Source organism: Thunnus thynnus, chromosome 21 (assembly GCF_963924715.1).
Source record: "Thunnus thynnus chromosome 21, fThuThy2.1, whole genome shotgun sequence".
NCBI classification, from domain to species: domain Eukaryota; kingdom Metazoa; phylum Chordata; class Actinopteri; order Scombriformes; family Scombridae; genus Thunnus; species Thunnus thynnus.
Window position 1 is genome coordinate 18,708,985 of NC_089537.1, and position 20,625 is coordinate 18,729,609.

The following is a 20,625-nucleotide window of genomic DNA, read 5'->3' on the forward strand; positions in this document are numbered from 1 at the left end:
AACAAATTTACTGCACAACACTGACAGAGCTGCTCTCTCTTTTCCTCTGTCCCTCCTGTCTCTTTCTGTCTCTAGGTAATGATTTGTTCCTGGTGGCAGTCCACGAGCTTGGCCATGCGCTTGGACTCGAACACTCCAACGACCCCACGGCCATCATGGCTCCTTTCTACCAGTACATGGACACTGACAACTTTAAACTGCCAATGGACGACCTGCTGGGCATCCAGAAGATTTACGGTGAGGCCTCCTGGCTTCATTTAAATCTACAGAGGAGCATAATTATAAATCTAGTAAACATTTTCTTCATGTTAATCCATTTGTTAATGTCAAGCTGCTGTTGCTGTTGGAAATAACAAGAATAAGATATTAAAATGCCTTAGTAACTTGCTGCAGTACTTGTCCAGTCACACCAGAAAGTGACTTACAGTGAAATTTGTGAAATATGTGGTTTTGACTCCCCTCCTACTTAAATTTATGGATGTTTCTACAACATTTTGCTGTTTTAAATGATGTGACTGGGCCTTAAGTCAGGTATCATAACTGGCTTTCTTATACTTGGAATAGTATATTTTGTGTTGTTGTTATAACACAAGATCACTTAGAAAACCAGGTAAAACAAGATCTAAGGTTTAGACTTATTGATTTGAGATCACAAGAGGTGAGAGCATCGTCATCAGAGCACCTACACATCCGTTTATTCTCACTGACAAATATTTGTGAGTTGACAGATGCTGAATGCAATGCTTTGTCTACTCCTAAAGCTGATATAGCTGTGGGACAAGTGTGTCAGAAGTGTGAAATTTTATTTGATGGGAACTGCTTTATATAAAGACTAGTGTAGTATTCATTTTTACACTCTCAATAATAATAATAATAATAATGATGATGTGGTGTACCCCTTGGAACACCTTTTATGAATAGATCAGGGTGGTTCTTAATCTACATATATGTTTTTTTTATGTATTGTTCCATGGTGGTAAGATAAGTGTAGAGAAGTAAAAGCCTCAGTTTGACATCTTAAGTTAAGAAACAACTTGGTGGGAAGTGACAGAATTGTCCCTCACAGCTGTTGATGCTGTAAACCAGTCACACTCCACTGAGATGACTCCGCTCTGTCACATGACTGGCTGCACACACACACACGCACACTCACACTCACACGTACACACACACACACAGAACCTGCCATCTGCTTACATGGTCAGGGCACGTCCCTTTGGGAGTGACAGACCTGGGCAAGCGATCAAATCTCACCTTATCCCTCTCGTGTTTTACTCCTCTCTGCTGCCGCTCCCTCCTCCTCTCTGTTGTACTAAGAGTTGAAGGGCACGACAAGTGATGGCAGCTTCTCTCCCAGCCTCTTCTTTTTTTTTTTTCCTCCCAGGAATTGGCCTCATTTTCTTTTCCTTGTGGCAACAGTGACGCTAGATGTGGAAGCTAAATAAGGACAACAGCGGGAGCCGCGCAGTTTCGACCAATTAGAAGGCGGCGGAGTTATGGTTGAATAGGAGAAGGTGTGAATGAGTTTGCAAAGGTAGAGGTGTAGTATAGTCGTGAGATGTGAAGAGAATAATGGGTGAGGCGTAAAAGACGGCTAAGATGAAGAGTAATTTAGAGATTTACATGGACAGGCGGAGAAGGGGTGTAAATGGGAAGGAGATGATTCGCAGTCAGGCGTGATCACACAGTGAATTGTGGGAGGAAAAGGTCTGACAGAGGTAAGATGAGCCTGATGTTGAAGATGAGATTTAATTTTCTGTTTTAGTTTTGGACATCTGTCTGTACTGTTCCTGTTTTAATGCTAAGGTCATAATTTGTTATAGCAGGGAAGAAGTGACTGCTGGTTCAGAGAATTTATTATCTCTTTCACAAACACATAATAATTTCTCATGAATAATTAACAGCTTTAAATTCAACGGATATTTATTGCCTTAAAAACAAATGCAAACTTTTAGCAGCCTGTGAGTTATTATAAATAATAAAGACAGACCATATCCAAACATATAAAAGTGGAATTAATGTCATGTAGTCATTTTGTTTTATTCCTCTTGGATAAATTACTTTTTTCTCAACAAGCTTTGAACATAATGACTTCCTACCCTTTTAAAGATAAGAGCCTACTTCCTGTTAACAGTCACATTACTGCACATGATAATATTGCCAACTAAAGAGGAAAATCAACATGAAGTTATTCACATAGTGCATTTGTCATATTTGCACTGAAGTTCATCTCGAGTCCATTAAGGGTGGTGTTATTAAAAAAAATAATTATGTAGTGCTTACACAGTTTAGTTTATATAATGCCTTGTAGCAAAGGAAATTAATAAATCTAATGGCACACAAAACAAGTGGGTTTTGAGGGTGGTGACATCATAAGTGTTGAGTCTAGTCAACCTTGTCTCCCAGAAATGATTTGAGGGAAACATAATGACCCCTAAATTAAGTTGTTTTTTTTCCCACCAACATAATGAGAAAAGGTTTTTAATACAAGTATCTGCCAAGCCGAAAAATATTCCTACAGAATGTATCTGTAAAATGTTCATTTACAATCTGTTTCATTTGGTTTCCCTACAGTATCTGCGCCTGCAGTTCAATATCCACTTGTAAGGACAGAGAAACACTGTGGCCTTGGTTTAAAATTGAAAAAGTTAACATTAACTTTAAGCAACGAGACATAACATGTTGTTGAAATCTTGGTTCGTGTTCCCTCTCACATCAGTTTCTTTTCACAAAGAGAGAAATCCAAGCAACCATTGATTCATTGTCCGGCTAGCTGTTAGCAACTGTTGATTTAGCTCAACTGCATCCCAGCATGCAAAGCACCCCCGGCTGCAGGAGCCGTTTAGCTCAAATTTAGCAGAGAACGGCTCGCAGTTGGGTCGGATTGAGGTTGGATCATCGCAAAAGAACCACTCCGAAGTTCGTTTGGGACTGGACTGAGACCGCTTCCTCAAAGGGTCTCAAGACAGTTGTTTTGATCCACACCTGAGTGCGACTGCTGTATTCAGACCTGCCCCAACAAATTGCACCAAGCGGGGAAAACGAACCAGAGTCCGATTGAACAGGACTAAAAAATACAGGTCTGAAAAACGCCCAAAATCTAACCAGGTGGGATTCTGGATGCAAAATCTCTGGTCCACCATCCACTTCAACCTCTTCCCTACAGATCTTGTGTGGTAGAAGAACTTTCTTCTGTTGAAAAAATATGGCTACAGAACATAACCCAGGCAGCAATTACTTTTCCTGCTCAACTTAATTTGCAAAACAAACAAGTTGTATGTAAATATAATTTCCAGGAGACATGGTTAGCGGGTCTAGAAAGGCCTCTCAGACACGTCTGTTCTTAGCCGGATGCCAAACATACTGTACAGCAAGCTTGTTTTGCATTTGTACATGTTCAGCTTTTCTTGTCATGGGTTCACCATAATGTTGTTGTTTGTGCACGCATTTGCATGTTTGTCTACATGTCCACGCTTACATAACTGCAGAGTGCTTTGGCTCCGCTAATCTGGGATGTATTTCAGGGGATTTAATTCAGTCAGTGAATGGAATCTCTGTCGTGTAGACCGGCTGATCAGTTTTGTGGACTGGGAGATGTCTAGCTGAGTGGTGCTCTGGCCCTCTTAATCCTGGCAGGCTGGTCAACTAGTTTGATGGTTTATCTTTCTTCATGTCTTTGTTTGATTGCTCACTATAGATCAACTCCCTCAGTGAAAAGATCGATTGCTCATACAGTTCTTTAATCCTCTTTTCATTCGCTGACTTTTAAATCATTTGTCGAGTCGTTTAATCATTCATGCATTCTTCCTGAATGTTTACAGTAGCTTTCAAGGTCATTATTTATATATGCCACCATTACTCATTGATGCTTTTCATGACTAGGGGTGAGGTGATGGGGGGAGGGGAGGGGTTACTTGTCACATTTGCATCTTTCATATTGCAGTCATCTATTCCTGCATCTGTTGGCCCCAGTCAACACATGGCGGGCAACTCATATCCTCGTTTTCACAGTTACACAGTGTGTTATCCGTGCGCCGTCATGTGCTCAATTATTCATACACACAGCCCATTGGCTTGCCCTCCCTCTAGCTCTCTATCGTTGTTTGTCCACTGCATGTCTTTTGTTCTCTTTCTCTCATGTAATTCATGAATTTTAAATGACACCGTGTCTCAAATTTTATTTTTGTCTGTATATACATTTGTAAGCTTCATTCAACTAACCTGTTTTTATTCCTTTGTATTTCACTTTCTGTTTTTTTCCATCTTAACATATCACATTGTGTTTTCAAACTTTACCCTCTCATTTTTGCATGACCTCAACTTGTTTTTCTATCTCCGCCTTTGTCTCTCATGTATTCTTTCTCTTTAGCCTCATCTTTTTCTTCAACACCTTGTTGCAAAATTTCTTCCTCCCTTCCCACCTCTTCCTTTGCCATATTGGTTCCAGTTCCAGGTTAAAAAGTTAGACTTGGCTTGAACATTTGGCTCTTTTGCAAGCTCAGGTGGCTGGTTGGCTTGAGTTGGCACAGTAATAATGAGAGTGTTTCACACTAAATCTGCATGCATTTTTACGTCCTGGATTATCTGAAGCCTCACAGTGTGCTTACACATTCACAAACTACCTCGCTCTCACGCTACATTCCACCGTGTTCATGGCTAATGCATTTAGGAAAGCATTAAATTTAGATTTTGTAATCATTTTCACATTCTTTACTGTCATACATTTCATTATCTGCTATACTTTTTCCTCATGTAAAAGATTTGTAGCAGGAGGATTCTTCAGATGCATCATTTTTAGGGATGCCAATGTCATCCTCAGTCACTTGTTTTGTTCACTACTTTGGTCCAGACTGAAATATCTCAGCAATAGATCACCATAAAATTTGGTACAGACATTCATGATCCAGAGAATGAATTCTAATGACTCTGATGATCCACTGACTTTTCATTTTGTGCCACCAGTCTTCACTTATTCAGTGAAATATCTCAACGTCTACCAGATGGATTGGTACAAATTTGGTACAGAATTTCATGGTTCCCAGACTATGTACATTATATGCAATGGTCCAAATTGAACCAACTTCCCCCATAAACTTTGCCCAAAAAAGTTATTTCTGAAATCATGATAGAAAATGTGTTGCAGATATATACTATGTATGACAGCAACAGAAAGATATATTTTTCTCTGACTTTCTCCAGGGCCTCCTGATAAGATTCCCCAACCCACCAAGCCTTTGCCGACGGCGCCCCCTCCCCGCTCCCATCCTCCTTCAGATCCCCGCAAGCCAGACAGGCAGACGCGACCTCCGAGGCTTCCCCCGGGGGACAGACCATCCCATCCCAACTCTAAACCCAACATCTGCGATGGAGGCTTCAACACGCTGGCCATACTAAGGAGAGAGATGTTTGTCTTTAAGGTAAGCAGAGATTCTGGGAAAACAACTTGTGAAAACTTGTTGGGAAGGCTGGTTGTGATGTATTCCCAAACCAATACCTTGGAATGATCCACTCAGCTGTGGATTACAGGTTTGAATTCTGCTTTACAGTATGTGAATCCTGAGTTAAGGATGTTACATATTCCGTTAATGCATGACACTTCTGGTTAGAACATACAACCTAATCGGCTGATAGATGTAACAAAATAACAACTCATCCCTGAATTCACACCACTGCAGCTTGTCTGTATGTTTGAAAACACCTAATGGAGAGAGAGCTGCTACTGACAGTATTGAATGGGGTATGGATTGCTTGAGAGCTTCAAGGATTACCTAGATATACAGAGGGTGGGAGCTTTCCTGCTAATCTACTCCATGTTTAGTGTGTACATATTGTGCAAATGGCTCACTTGGATGAAATATAAATTATTTGGTCACTTTTTTTTTTTTTTTTTTACCAGTGAGTAGAAAAGTTGTATGGAGTAAGCAATATTATAGTTTATATCTTGTATAAATATAGTGGACTCAGTTATTTTATCTGAAAACTAGTGCCTGCGTATTTTATTGCATAATTTAAGAAGCCATTCATTCTAAAAGGAGCTCTTTCCAGGTTACTTTGGGCCAATTGAGCAAGAATTTAGACAAAATGGATGTTTCACTAAGAGGGAACACTATGCTCAGTGCACTACAGTTTCTACTTCTCCCAACAAACTCAGCCTGGTTTTTATTCCAGTACAAGAGAAAAAAAAACACACATGTCCGTTAATGCATCTTTATCCTCGGTCTAAGCTTGTGAGCACAAGACCTTGGCAACACGCAGTAAGGAACAGAGAAAAACCTTGGGGCAACACAAAGCTGTCCTGTGTTCTCCACAGAAAGGAGAAAGAGCGCCTCTGATGCTTTATGTGAGTGTGACTGTATTTTTCTGGGGATATAAATAGATAGTATTCATTGGTTAAATAAGAGGCTTGTGGAGCCAGGGGAAAAACCCTTTCTGTCCTCTCTGTCCACTGCCCCCCCCCCTCTCCGAGTGTGTTCTTTAATCTGAGAAAATAAACCTGGCTGTAGACCAATGCTGCTACCTGTGGAGGTATTCAACCACAATTGGACTCAAAGCCCACACTGTGTCTATTTTTGTGGTGGAGATAGTATCCACTTGTTACAATAGCCTAAATACAGCTCCTGTCTCTTTCACATGGTTTCTGCAGTAGCTCCTGTCACCCTTCATTACTCCCAGGGCAGCAGCCTGGTCTGATGGAGTGATGAGGATCATGAGATTTCTGCAGAGCTCAGAGGTACCGCTGAGACAAAAAGGACGTTCAGCAATCAGCCTTTTTATGAGGTTTGGGAGTGATGTAGACAAGTTGGGCTCTGAAAGGCATCCATTGTAACTGCTGGCTCTGAAATTAAATTTAGATGTGTTAAACGTTTTCATTTATTTTTCTAGTGTCAGCATGTCAGTCCTCATACTTTTATTTGTCATAACTAATCAAACATGACCTGTAACCTGTTTTTCATTAATTAGAATCTATTAATTTCACCAAGAGCTCCTGTTACAAAGAGCAGCACACTCAACAACCACAAGCTAACCATCTAACTTATAACTGCCTGTTTATTTATAAAGAAATGTCTTGTTTGTAATGGAGGCAATTCCCCCAAATTTGATTTCATCACTGATGTATGGATCATTGGAAATGTGCAACAGATAAGATTTCTCTTAGTTGTGGTTCTGTGCCAGTGCAGAAAAAATGAACTTTTCTCCCTTTGTACCTTATCTAATCTGACAGCGGAGGAGACTGAGTCCCAATGTGGGTTCTTTAGCGTTCCTCGATCACTATGTCCCACTTGACAGTCTGATTTGCCTTGACAGTTGTTGTTAGTGTATTGAATTTTATCTATATAGTTGCTATTGTTTCTTTCATATTGCACTCGTGCAACTAAAGAAAAGAAAGTAAAAGTTTTAGAAACCTTACTGATGAATTATCACATAACTTTAGCTTAGTTTTTAGTAAAACCTCCGTAGTCCTTATTCTTGTATGCCAAATGAGTCTCCAAGCACACTCTGGAGGCTGATCCACAGGGGCCACCCATGTAAAATGCTGTTCAGCATAAACTGTATGGCTCCCCTTCTTTGTCTAAACTCACACAGAGACCCAGCTTTCCAATTAAAGGAAATGTTCGTAATTAACCCCTAAGCAAAAGGGTAATGGACTACAGGCGTCTGTATACTCAGTAGTGCATTATACTGTACTGTATGGATGTGTGTTGCATTAAAAAAACAATGCAAATAAACAACCAACATGCACAAGATGTAGCTAAACAGGTCTGTAAACCAGCCTGTATTCTCGCTAAATACAACCACTCACTTATACCTCTACTTTCAGAGTTCTGCATTGTATGAAAACACGAAATTTAAATAAAATCAAACACTTTTCTGACGGCTTAGGTGTAGTGACGATTCACTGAATGTTTTTCTCTTTTGACCTTTAAATAAGAAGCACCAGATCTCATTTTTCCAAATGTATAGAGGGATGGAGGAAAGTGAGATGATTTGTTGCAGAACACATGAAAGTACAGTTGTAAATCCACAGTGCTCGGATCATTAGGACCACCAGTAATATTAGGACTCATGATGAATTTGCTCACCCTGTAGCATAATCCACATCTCAGTCGGTGAATCAAATGTGCCCAGTAAAGTGAAATCAATAAGGGATCACAGGTTTGCCTTGGATTCACTCAGCGCGCTGCATAGGAGGAGCAGGTGGTCCTAATATTTCTTGATTCTCAGTGCGACTTGTGCCAATTTCTGCTGCTGTCGAGGAGTTCTCCAAGAAGACTGTGGTATCATGTTCACGCTTTCTTTTCTTCATCATTACTCCTGGTAGATGAACATGTCCAACAGTTGATCTGGAATCATAATTAGTAATGTTTATATTCCTCCGCAGACTGATACATTCCCTTTGGAGCGTGCCAAGGAGACTACAGATTGGTTCAAATGATAGCTGACAGAATAGGAATGATTTATAGCGTGTGCTTACTTCTCATTTTGGTTTTATTTAAAATTTTGTTCTCTTGTTTCTATCGTTTATGAGGCAGATTTTTTTTCTCTGCTTGATGGTTCGATTGATTGTTCGCTTGGTTACTTCGTGCTGTAGGTCCATTTGGCCTGGCTATACTCACCGTCCCAACTTGATTGTTTTGGAAGAGCTGAGTCCAATCGATGCCAAGTCATTATAGCAGAGATCTCAGCAGTCTCTCGGCCCCCGAGGTCCACAGGTGGTCCAGCCATGTAAAGTAGGGAGCTTTAGAGAGCAGAGTTTATGTGAGTTTATTTGGTGAAATACACTGGAAGAAAAAGCTGCATCTACACTGTTGGTACATATCGTAATTTGACTAAAATTGATTCATTTTGTACTTTTGTTGATGATGCCTCATGCAGTATGAACTCTCCGAAGCTTGTTCAGTTAATTGACAAGAGGTATGATGCAAGGCCCAAAAATGTTTGTCCACAAATGTTGTCAGCCTAACAGAGCTCGAGCTTTCACGTGAATGGAACCAAGTGGCTCCAAAATTAAAAATAAAGGCAAAGTTTTATGGTCAGTTACAGTTAAGAAGAGCCAACAGAAAAGCATCACTCATTCATCTCTACGAAAAAATGACTTTTTTTCAAAACTTTGCATGTGATTGTTTCCGCTTTCCTGTTTTGTCTTTGAAAGAGTCTACAGGTTTGTTGTTCGCTTCACAACCATTTACATGGAAATAGAACATTTCCTCTCAGTCTACTTTAGTATTTGCAACATTCTTCACAGTTTTTGACAACAAAAAAAAAGTGAAACTTGGTCTTCCACTTTGTCCCGCAGAGACAGAGGTTGTTGTTTTCAAAACATCTAAATGTTCCATGTTTGAGATCACATATTATTGCATCTTATCAAACAAGTGCAGAGAAAGTGGCCCCTTATTTCATATTGAAGCAGGACTTCAAAGTTTGTTGTGATCTGTGTCAGGTGATACAGCAATAAGACCTGCAACAAATTACTGCTTTATCTTCATTTATTATGTCACAGTTTCCAAAGAAAGAAGTAAAACATCAACATTTTTGTTTTTACTCCTTCCAAATTTCAGATTATTAATTATCTTAAAACATCAACCCCCTATTATTCTATTAACTTTCCTCATAATTAGCTGTTATCCTGTCATAAAGCAAACTACTTTGATTACATACACCACGCTCCACAGAGTAACAAGTGGAGTAATAACATCAGCCAGTTGCAGAAAACATATTGTAAGAATAACAATGCTGAGAATGGCCTGCTTTATACAAGGCACGTTAATCTACAAAGGCAGGTTAGGAGTCATGCTTGTTAAGGTGGCTGTTTTACGGTCGATCATTTTTCCCTCCAGTGGGGTTACAGAGGGTCGTTTAAGGTTCACAAATGACTGTGTACAGCCATGTGGATCCAGTGTCACCGATAAACACACCACTAAAATTACAAAGCTACCACTTTTATGATTGCCGTCACTTCAGGTTCAACTTTATTTGAACTCGCACACCATATGGTATCCCTTTGGATACATGCAGTGGAATTACACAAGCACACACCAGAAAAAATCAATGGTGGCATTCTGGGGAATTAATGCAGCCAGGTATATTTCTCTACATCATAGTGGACTGTAACCTCAGTAGTAATAATGTCTGACAATGACCAGACTGCAGGTTACCAAAAGTCCATTCATTTCCCATCAGACTTATCTGGAGCTAAAAGTGTAGAAAGTATGAAAAGGTACGGTATGTTGTAAAGGTATGTTTTGAAATCTGGATTTAGGTTTATGGTTGGCCGCCATCTTGTCCTTTCATTGAACCAGAGTCCAAACAGGGCTTTTGGGATTTACACCAAACATGACCTAAAACATACTTCTCTTGAAGTGTTTATATCCTCAAAACCAGCTTACACAGATTACAAGAGGGGAAATTAGCTACTGAGACCGAGACTGTTTTTTTTATTCTTTTTTCCTATTGACTCCCACATAGATTAAAGCAATTTAAAACCAGATCAGAACCACTGTTCACTTTCATGTGAAGTTTTTGGAAAGCAGTGATTTAGGAATGGGTTTTAGGATCAGTGAGTAAAAGCGTGAAGGTAATTATATTGAGATAACTTTAATTTTAATTTAATAGTGCCTAATTATGATGCATGGTCTGCATGTTCAAATATTTGTAGTTGCAGACCTTTGCATAGATGCAATCAGAGCCTCTTGCTCTGCTCACAGTTGTTGTTACACATATATGTGCGTAGAGCTTTCCTCTCCGCACTCTTTCCATGTAAAAGGAAACTGCTTGTCTGCTCTCTTCAAGTCAGACCTTCCTCTTCAGTCCTTTGCCCAACTCTCATCCTGAGACAGTCTATAATAAAGGAAACTGCCACCCTCTTGTGTCCCTCCTCCTTCCTCCTCCTGTCCACCAGCCCTCCTTTCACTCACAAGGGTCTTGCCAGTCACTGAGAGACACTTCCTTCCTTGATGTGGACACATTTAGAGCAGGGGATTCTGGGACGCCGGAGGGTCCCTTGCTGTTCAGGATCGGCCACTTGGCTGCTGAGGTTTGAGACATGCTTTGATTCTGACATCCATTAATGAGAACACAGTGGCCAAGTGGGCAGTAAAGCTGTCCTTTCAACTCAGTATCTTTCCTCTTTCCATTACTGACAGGAAAGAGATGGAGAGTCAGGCAACAACAGGGTATCTGAGTGGACAATTGTGGAAAAAAGAAGTTTTTGATGGCACCTGGAATTGTTGTCATGGCCAGTTTAAGACTTTAAAAAAGTCAAATATAGCTAACAAAAATATATATTGAGCAAAGGTTTTACTGTATTACTGTATACATTACTGTATCACGTTCATTCATTCAGATATTCAGGTTTTAAAGGTGTTACAAGATTCATGAATACATGACACAGAGATGGAAAGAGAAAGAGGGGATGAATGTTCAAATATGTTCTTGCCGAGAGTCAGACGAGAAGATCGACACCACTCACTCACATCTGTACTCTAAATCTGAAGCTAGAGTCAGGAGACGTTAGCTTAGCTTAGCATTGTTGCTTGGCTTTGTCCATAGTTTAAAAAATCTGCTTACTAGGTCTTCTAAATTTCACGAACTAGCACATTATATCTCATTTGTTTAATTTTTACACTGGCTAGCTCTTTTCCCTCGCTTCCAGTCTTTATGCTAAGCTAAGCTAGTTGCCAACTGGCTCTAGCTTCATATATTGTGCAGACATGAGTGGTAGGAATCTTCTTATCTAACTCTCAGCAAGAAACCAGGCAAGAATATTTCCCCAAATGCTGAGTTAGTCCTTTAAACATAGGAAATTGCTATAAACGGCCCTCTGCACTCTGATTTTGGAGAGCGAGCCATCCAGCTTTTACTCTGCTTCATTTTGACATTTATGTACGTATTTACTTTTTGTCACATGGATGAACTGTTAGCAGAATGAACAGCAACTGAAAGAAACAGCTGCATGTTGAAAAATTGAACCACTGTTTATTACCGTACTAACTGTGTTTCAAGGTCATACTTCAGTATTTACAACAGTTGCAGTCGGGTTAATGTGATTTGGAGAAAGCAGCTTTGTATTAGTATATGTGGTAGATTTCAGCATGTGGAATTTCTCCCAGTGAAAAGGATCAGATTCTGGCAACAAAATCCTGGTAAAAACTGAGATCTCAGACTTCAAGCCGTATCCTCATCCCTCTGAATTATTCACACCTGCATTCTGCTCTAAGTCAAGCCAAGCAAGCCAATGCGTCACATTAACAGAGTGAGAGGTCAGCAGCGCTGTCATCCTAACACCACTGTCTGTCATATTCTCACCTCTTCACTCGCACACAAACACACACATGGCAGCAGCAGATGCTCACCCACGTTTGACCTGGATTTCAGTGATGACGAGGCTTTGATTTCACCTCAGTGTTACAGTTGGGCCTGTGTCCAATAAACAAAATACACCCGTATTTATCAAACTGCTAAAAGTTAAATTATGGACTTAAGCGAAAAATGAAGGTGAAAGCCCTTCACTTTTACTCCTACTCACAGAATTAAGTATAACAACTATTTAGTATGACATCAGACATGATTAATACCCACTCTTCAAGCTGCTTTTATCAGTTTTTATCTCCAAACGCACATTTAATACTGCATGTTTTCTTTCTTTCTTTCTTTCTTTCTTTCTTTCTTTCTTTCTTTCTTTCTTTCTTTCTTTCTTTCTTTCTTTCTTCAAATACTTCCTATGATGTACCTCATCTACCATTTTCCTTCTGCTCTGGTTTGTTTTTGTTGTTTTTTTTTCAATTTTACTCACTTTCCTATAATTTCACCCATTTTTACATATTTAAATATCATAAATATATAGATTTTTGTTTGTCGTTGTTTATTAAGTAAGTGTTTAAGTGTTACTGGAGAAAGATTTCACATAAATAAGACAAACTTTTTTTGTAAGTAGGAGTGAGTCTTATTCTTTTTTTTACTCCTCAGTCTGCTGTTTAGGGCGTTACTGAGTGTTATTCTTAGAACTTGATAAATACTGGTCCATGTTTTGTGAGATTCCCTTGTTGGTCATCTTCAATCAAAAGTGTTGAGAAGACACCAAAATCATCCATCCTTAGTTCAGTATGTGAAGGTGGAGATCTATGATAGAGAACATATAACAGAAATCTGTGTGTGATTGATTAATGTTATAGCTCATCTGAATTCAGTTAACGATGATCAGATTTCCAGGAAACTACAGTTCATCTTGATTGATACAAACTCAAGTTTTTATCACTAAAATGTTAGCCTATATATTTGCATCATGGTTTTTGCACCAATCAGCTAATTCTCTTCTTCTCTTCACTTCTATATATACAATACATGTCAATTTAGCTACTAATGACATGCAAAGCAGGTACTATTATTTATCTGTTCTGAAACTGAAAGTTATTTTGTCAGCTCAGCAGACCACAAACCTTTTTCAGTGCAGTGATGTCTTGCACAGTGTTAACTTACAGAACTCTCAACACATTTGTTAGCAGGACAATTTCTGCAGTTTGCGTTGCGCTTCACAAACTTCCCTCAACGCTGACAAAAGCACATCGGTAGGGACAGTTTGTTAATGCCGTAGAATTGATATTCCTATAGAGAGCGTATGGTAATTTAGCCTCGCTGCTCTGAATGCATTATGTGCCATGAGACAGTATGCGTGACAAACCCTCCACTGCCCTTTCTCTCAAAGCAGAAAACATGAACAATTTGGGGTATAATATTTCTAACTTCTGCCAGGACTTAAACTTGTAATAATTCTCGACGTTCCTGTAATTGCAAAGTGCCGGCTGAAAATTTCTACAAGTGAAGTCTGCTTGTTGGAGCTTTATTTTCAGAGTGGGAGTAGGACGGTAGGGTGGGAGACAGAACATTTTCTCTTTTATGAAGTCAAAAGGATTTAAATGGGTCAGATTTCACAGTTTGATCTGTTTTCAATTACTGGGCCGGGCCGTGTACAGAAGAAAATGCTGAACAATTGAAATCTATGGAGGCGGTAGGTGTAGAGCAAGAGAGAGAGGCAGAGGAAGAGAGGAGGAATTGGAATGAGAGGCCAGGGGAAATGAAAAGAAAGAGGAGCAAGAGTCCAGGGAGAGTGGAGAGTCTCAGAGAAACAATTGGATTAGACAGAGAGAGAGAAAGAGAGCAGCGGAGAGAGTGTTTGATAAATGGGCTGTTTATTTAGCTTTCACTGTGAATGAAGCAGGGTGTGATGATGTGTTGTCTCCTCTCTCTCTCTGTCTCTGCGTCCCTCGCTACTCAAGATCAGGTCTTTTTTGGCCTGGACGCTCAGTGCGTTCAGGAGGCGCAATTGTCCGTTCATTGCCAAAGGGTGGGACATCTCGCTGGGTCCTAATGGCTTTCACAGCTGGGTCTCCCCCCAGCTCCCTCTGTCATCAAGTTTCATCCAACATCAAAAAGACACACCTTCCACTTGGCCGCGCTCACGTTTCCCCATTCCCCCCCCCCACTCAAAGGAAATCAGAGACTCTTGGCTTCTCATAAAGCTCCAGGCTATCACTTTGCCCCCGTTACTTGATGGTTTTCCCAGTATGTTCTTGAAGTTCTGCGTGCGTAGCGACGGTCGCACCAGCTTTCCAGGCAACCTGAGAAAGTATATGTGGATCTTTTAAAGCATCATGGTTGTCAAAGCAGCAGCCGGAGTTGATCATCGCTTTCTGTAAGAGCAGCAAAGCAAGAAGTTGGCCTGAATTCACCGATATCAGATATTATCATTTACTGCCAACTATGTTACAGAATGCCAAATTCATTATGTTCTTGGTTCAGGACAGTATGTTGGTGTCAACAAACTTTTAACTAACTCAAATTTATTTTGCATGAGAAATATTGACTGCAAATAAAAGTCTGTTTACTGCGTTGTCATTCACACATAGAGATGCAATACACAGACTGTACATGTAGAAACACACACACATCATACATTAGTCATGTTTGGGACAGTTTTGGATGGCTCCCAAAAAGAGCTAAGGGAACTTTATTTAACTTTATTGGAGGTGAGTAAGTTAACCAAATGTGCATTTGCCAAACTAACCGGCTAGTTTTCATACTTGAAGTAATTTTGCTTCATTAAGTTTTGGTTGGTTTTTTTTTTGTGCTGCATATTCTTCACCCCCACCTGTTGCCCCAAGCCGTAATGGGCACATTACTGCCCCTGAGGTCACCCACTGCAACTACAGTTGATAAGAAACACAGTCATAGTTTGCGTTTTTCTCCCCATCTGCCACAAGGGGCAGCAATGAGACCGTTCCGCACTTGAAAACAAACTACCTTTGCGCAACAAGTTGAGACTGAAACTCACTTTTTTGTAAAAGCACCACAAAGGTGACATGTAAGCATTATGAGAAGTTTTTTTATGTTTTACATGAGAGAATGCCTCAAAGATGAGCACTAACTAGTTGGTTCAGCAAATGTACGTCTGGTTAAAAGGCTTCTCCAGTGATTTAGTACTGCACGTTCATGAAGTAGGGGGGACTCATAAGTGACAGATTTAAAAAGTCGAATTAGCGGAGGCCGAGGTATCCTAACTTTTAGTCCCTGGTCTGGGTCAAATTTCAAAAACACTATGGTACATTTCCCAGTGGAACTCAATAGCATCTTTTATTAGATCCACACCCCTGCCTCCAAGATGCCCATGTCTTTCAAACTCTACATCTCCAATTTGTGATATAAACTTAATGTTACAAATTAAAGAACCTGATGAAATTATTGAGGTTGTTTTTTCTAACTTTGAAAAGCTCCCTCCAGAGCCGCAGAAGATGTTATACGACTCTTTTCAGAGGCTGGCTGGTACTCCTTGTGATGAATAAACTGAACTTCATGTGTAAAATCGGTGGAGAGCCCTCCAATAAAGAGCAGCGCACAGCATCTTTTCAATGGAAAACATCTGTCTGTCTCCCACACTTAATGTATATGAAACCTACCAGTTTGTAAGCTGAAGAAATGTTTGACCTTTACTGTGTTTTCGCTGTTTTACAGGACCACTGGTTTTGGCGAGTGAGAGATAACTCTGTAATGCCGGGGTACCCCATGCTCATCAGTGTTTTCTGGAGGGGTCTGCCACCCAAGATAGATGCAGTGTACGAGAACAGTGAGGGCAAGTTTGTCTTCTTCAAAGGTAAGGTCACATGCTTCACTGCCATCTTCACTGTCATCATCACTCTGCTGCGTAAAGCTGTTTGATTCATCCTCCTCCAATCTAAATATTGTGTCTGTACCATCCTGGTTTACATTACCTTCTCATGTGATCTACCTCCATGTATTATTCAACCAAAGGAATTCTTACTTTAGGTATGTTCTGTTTAAACAGCTGTCATGTTGTCTTTTTCTATAAACTGTATGCACATGCCTTTTTAGTATTCTGCATGCGTTTTCTATATGCACTCAGAAACAAACACAGGGTTTTTATCTTTACTCATTGCCACATGTTATCATGCTCAGTCAAACAACTCCCTTGATCTTATCTGTGTGTGTGAGTTCAATGTAAATCTGTGGAAGATTAAAGCAATGTTTTGCTCACTTGGTTGGAAAATCCACCATAATCCACCAGCTTTGACTTTTAATAATGCTGGTGTTAAGTTTAGTGGTGCTGATGGTAATATTTTTTAGTTCTTCAACTTGTCGGTGGAGCAACTGTTTGATGAGCCCTTATTTTGATTTTTCTACCTTTCTGAAGAGATTTATCTACATGTTTAAATCTAGATTAAGTCTGCCCCAAAACACAAAGATTTAAAGCTAATTATGTCTGAAGCCTTGTCTTAAAAGAAACAGAAAATAAACATAGCAGAGCTGTAAACTCATATTTGCATGCACTCCAGAGAAAGTGTGAGGGGGGGGGGATGAAAGGAAATGTAGGTAAGCCATGAAAGTCTGCTGGGATAAAAACTACAAATCTTCACTCAAACCCATTTCTATTTTCAGCAACAAACAGTTCCTGGAAATGCAGACTACAGGTCCCGTGTGCGCCACAAGCTCTCAAAGTTCTGCTGTCTTCGCAGGCAGCAGGATTGCACACAGATTTAGAAAAATTTTACTAAGAGAATGCTGTTTCTCATTTGAATACGCACAGCTGATTTCCCAGAAGTCCTCACTCTGTCCGTCCCCATTTGGAATAAAAACGTAGGAAGAAAGTCGGTCAGAAAACAAAATGCAGCACTCCAGGTCATTGTCTCACCAGCCGTTTTAGATATCCTCTAACAGCTCATTGTGTGATGATTTCTCCTTAAATAAATACACAGATGGAGCATTTAGTATCTAGTTTGCACTGAAGTCATGGATGAGACACTGATTAGCATAGTGCTGCTAAGGCGTCACAGAGCAGGTCAGTAAGCAGACACCACTGGTATACATTAGAAGTAAATTCAGCATGTGTTGTTGATTCCTACAGCGCAGCCTTCTGCCAATATTTAGTCAGTGTTTCCCGGTTTCCATTCTTCTGAGATATTGGATGTGTAAGTCAAGAATGTGCAGTCAGCTCATCATTTGAAAATTATATGCAAAAGTAGAATCAAGCCTTTTGTCAGCTTTTCTAATCAGACTAAATGTCTTCACAGAAACACCATTCAGAGCACGCAGGCAGGTGTTTGAATTTCATTGTTTAAGGCTGCACTTGGCAAGATGTGAATATGAAAGTATAACTACTTGATTAGCCAAAATCACAGTGTGAGGTTAGAAGTTGCATGAATTCAAATCAAATTAATCAAATTAAATGTTGGCAGTAACAAAGATACACACAGACACCTAACACATGCAGCAGGGTCTATACGTCAATATGCATTTTCCTCCTGGGAGGCAGGATCCAATCAGAGCTGATTGGTGCTTTTTGTGTCAGGGGACAGACAGAGCTACTTGCTTCATTTACCTCATGCAGGCCTGTCTGAGAATGTGTTATTTTAGATTAGAGCTAGCCTGATACATCAGCTGGGCCAACCAGTATTGGCATGTTACAGATATATCAATATTGGTGTGTTCACTGGGTGATTAAATAAGAAATTTATGTACAAAAATTCCCAAATTATGTTTGGTCATTTAGATTAAGTGTCATCATTACATAAGTTATCCTCCAGAGAACACTGACATTTGACAAAGTGTATTTTTCAACTGTTACATGCCCCGCTCATATTTTATTCGCAAATCACCATTCGCTAAACCCCTCAAGCTGGTCTGTTAGCCAAGCTAAAAGCTAACGCGACCAGGCTAGCCATTCCATCGCTCTTTCTGGTCAACGTTCACTCGCTGGATAATAAAATGGATCTGATCTGAGACACTGAGCGTTCATCAGGAGATGAGGAACTGTTGTGCTTTTCTCCTGACGGAAACTTGGCTAAACAGCAATATGTCGTATTCGGCTTTTCAACTCACCGAGTTTCTACTCTTCCGTGCAGATCCGAATCAGCTGTCGGTGAAAAAACCGGAGGAGGTAGATTCTGCATATAATTATCTTTAATTATAAATGATCGGTTCCCTATATTTGTGACGTAGGAAATCCTGCCTGACAGTGTTTGAGACTGTCCTCGATTCACTGCATCCTCCCTAGACTGCTTATTTCACTCCTGATTTGTCTTGTAGCATATGAAAAACACCACATGGCCATGTTGACAAGATTAAAAACTTGATTTTACTTGGAGGGGGTTTTTAACAAAACATTTTAGGTCACAGAATCAAAACCATGCAATAGTCAAGTGATTTTTACCTCAGGAACTCTGGTTTGTGTGCGTATGACACGTGTTCATAATCATTTCATTGCGTACATGCACATGTGTCTTTCATTTGGCACTATATGTGTTTGTGTGTGGCCCGTGTAAGGAGGAGGAGTCTCTATTTGGAACAAATCTTCATCCTATACAACACTCCTCATACACTGCTGAGGGCACGCAGGGGATTAGTCGTTACACTGCAGCAGATGCTGAAGACGCCACTACATCAAAGCAGCCCTCACAGCTCTGAAGATGAAGCCAGACTTTCATGTGGAGGGCTATGCAAGACGACTCCGATTTTAAAAAATAAATAAAAAGAAGGAAAAAAAGAAAGGAGAATCCTTTTTTTTTTTTTTTTGTAAGACGGAGAGAGAAAGAGTAATACTTTGAGGACGCTTTTTTGAATTTGTAATGGAGTTGGACTAATTGTTTTTGGGTATGTGTGACCTTATTAATCTCAGGGTGTGGTGTGTTCTGTGTGTCTAGGCAAGAGGAAGTGTGACCCAGAATGAGCTGAGCGCTGTAAGAGAAAGAGGTGAAATAAAAGGAGTTTCCTTTCCAAAAAGAGGTCACTACAGGTCTCTCCTTCAGAGCTGCATTCAGCCAACACCATGTCCTACTGTTCCTTCCTCCTTTCCATCTATAAATCTCCATCCCTCCACCACAGCAGTGTAGTGTTAATACTTATGTGAACTTGTCACATATATCAATTTTCTTGTACTTGAAAATTTCTGTTCTGCTAGTTACCTTAATCTGTAAAAACTCACAAATTCTTACCCCCATTACAATGATCAGTCAAATGAAATAGTGTGAAAAGGGATGATGGAATTTAAAAAAAAAAAAAGTGTCACTGTATGAGTCAGCATAGATAGGACAAACTATTCGATATCTTGCGTTATTTCCTTCTCTACCTTCGTCATTCTACCTCTTTCCTCTTTTTCTCTCTCTCTCTTGCAACACTCCACTCCCACCCACACTTCCTCCTGGTCCACCCTACACCTCCACTAGTGACGAAGAAAAGCACTTCCTGGGGTCACATTGTGTCAAAATCGTGCTGTTTAACCTAATTACTCCACAGGAAGGTGGTTTGACTGGTGAAAGAAAGGTCAAGAGGAACAGGCAGAGAAAAGTTACAAAATCTATATGATTTAAAAAGAAAAAAAAGAACATATTACATCGTTTTCAACAACAGTGTCATAAATATTCCCTCCCTAACTCTCTAGTGTCCAGGATTGTGCTTTTAAACTTAGTTGAAAAGGTTGTAATGCTTGTATTGGTTCAGTCTTCTAGCACTGAAAGTTCCCACAGTACCTCAAAGCAAGGGCAAGGAGAACTTCTCACCATGTCCTGTTTTAAATTAGAGAAAAATCAACATCAAAAACAGTAATACAAGGCAAAAGGTTATTGCCTGATGTTTGTTGCAAGGCTTGTTTCGTAAGCACTTTGTTCTGTAATGTGTCTTTGCCTTCTGTGCAGTTTTAATGTCTTTTTCTTGGTATTTTCTGTTTTTTACTGAATCTAACTTTCTATATATTTTTATTTTCTCTAATGTTTTTATTATACAGTACCTTAACTCTTGTTTCGAAAGTCGCTTTATAAATAAAATTGACTTACTTAGTTACTTGAATCTGTCCATGTAAATCTGGCCTTCTCATGTGTTGCTCCTGGAGGGTCATCCCTGCTGTTACTTGTCTTCCCTTCTTTAACGTCGTCTTCCCCTCTTTCTTGGTATGCAGGGAAGCAGTTCTGGGTGTTTAAGGACACCGTGTTGCAGTCAGGATACCCCAAGGACATCACCCAGTTTGGTCACGGCATGCCAGCCCAGAGCATTGAGACCGCTGTGTGGTGGGAGGATGTGGCCAAGACCTACTTCTTTAAAGGCGACAGGTATGTCTGGGTGGAGGAG

The 20,625-nt window shown here is 40.0% G+C and overlaps 1 protein-coding gene across 2 annotated transcripts in view; it reads left to right on the forward strand.

The window, feature by feature from the left end:
• LOC137172906 (matrix metalloproteinase-16-like) overlaps positions 1-20,625 on the forward strand; it is an 88,932-nt gene that overhangs the window by 55,492 nt on the left and 12,815 nt on the right. For both annotated transcript variants that reach the window (XM_067577500.1, XM_067577501.1), the window contains 4 exons: positions 76-237; positions 5,200-5,417; positions 16,003-16,141; positions 20,456-20,606. In XM_067577500.1, the coding sequence (XP_067433601.1) occupies positions 76-237; positions 5,200-5,417; positions 16,003-16,141; positions 20,456-20,606 (670 nt within the window). The remainder of the gene's footprint in view (positions 1-75; positions 238-5,199; positions 5,418-16,002; positions 16,142-20,455; positions 20,607-20,625) is intronic.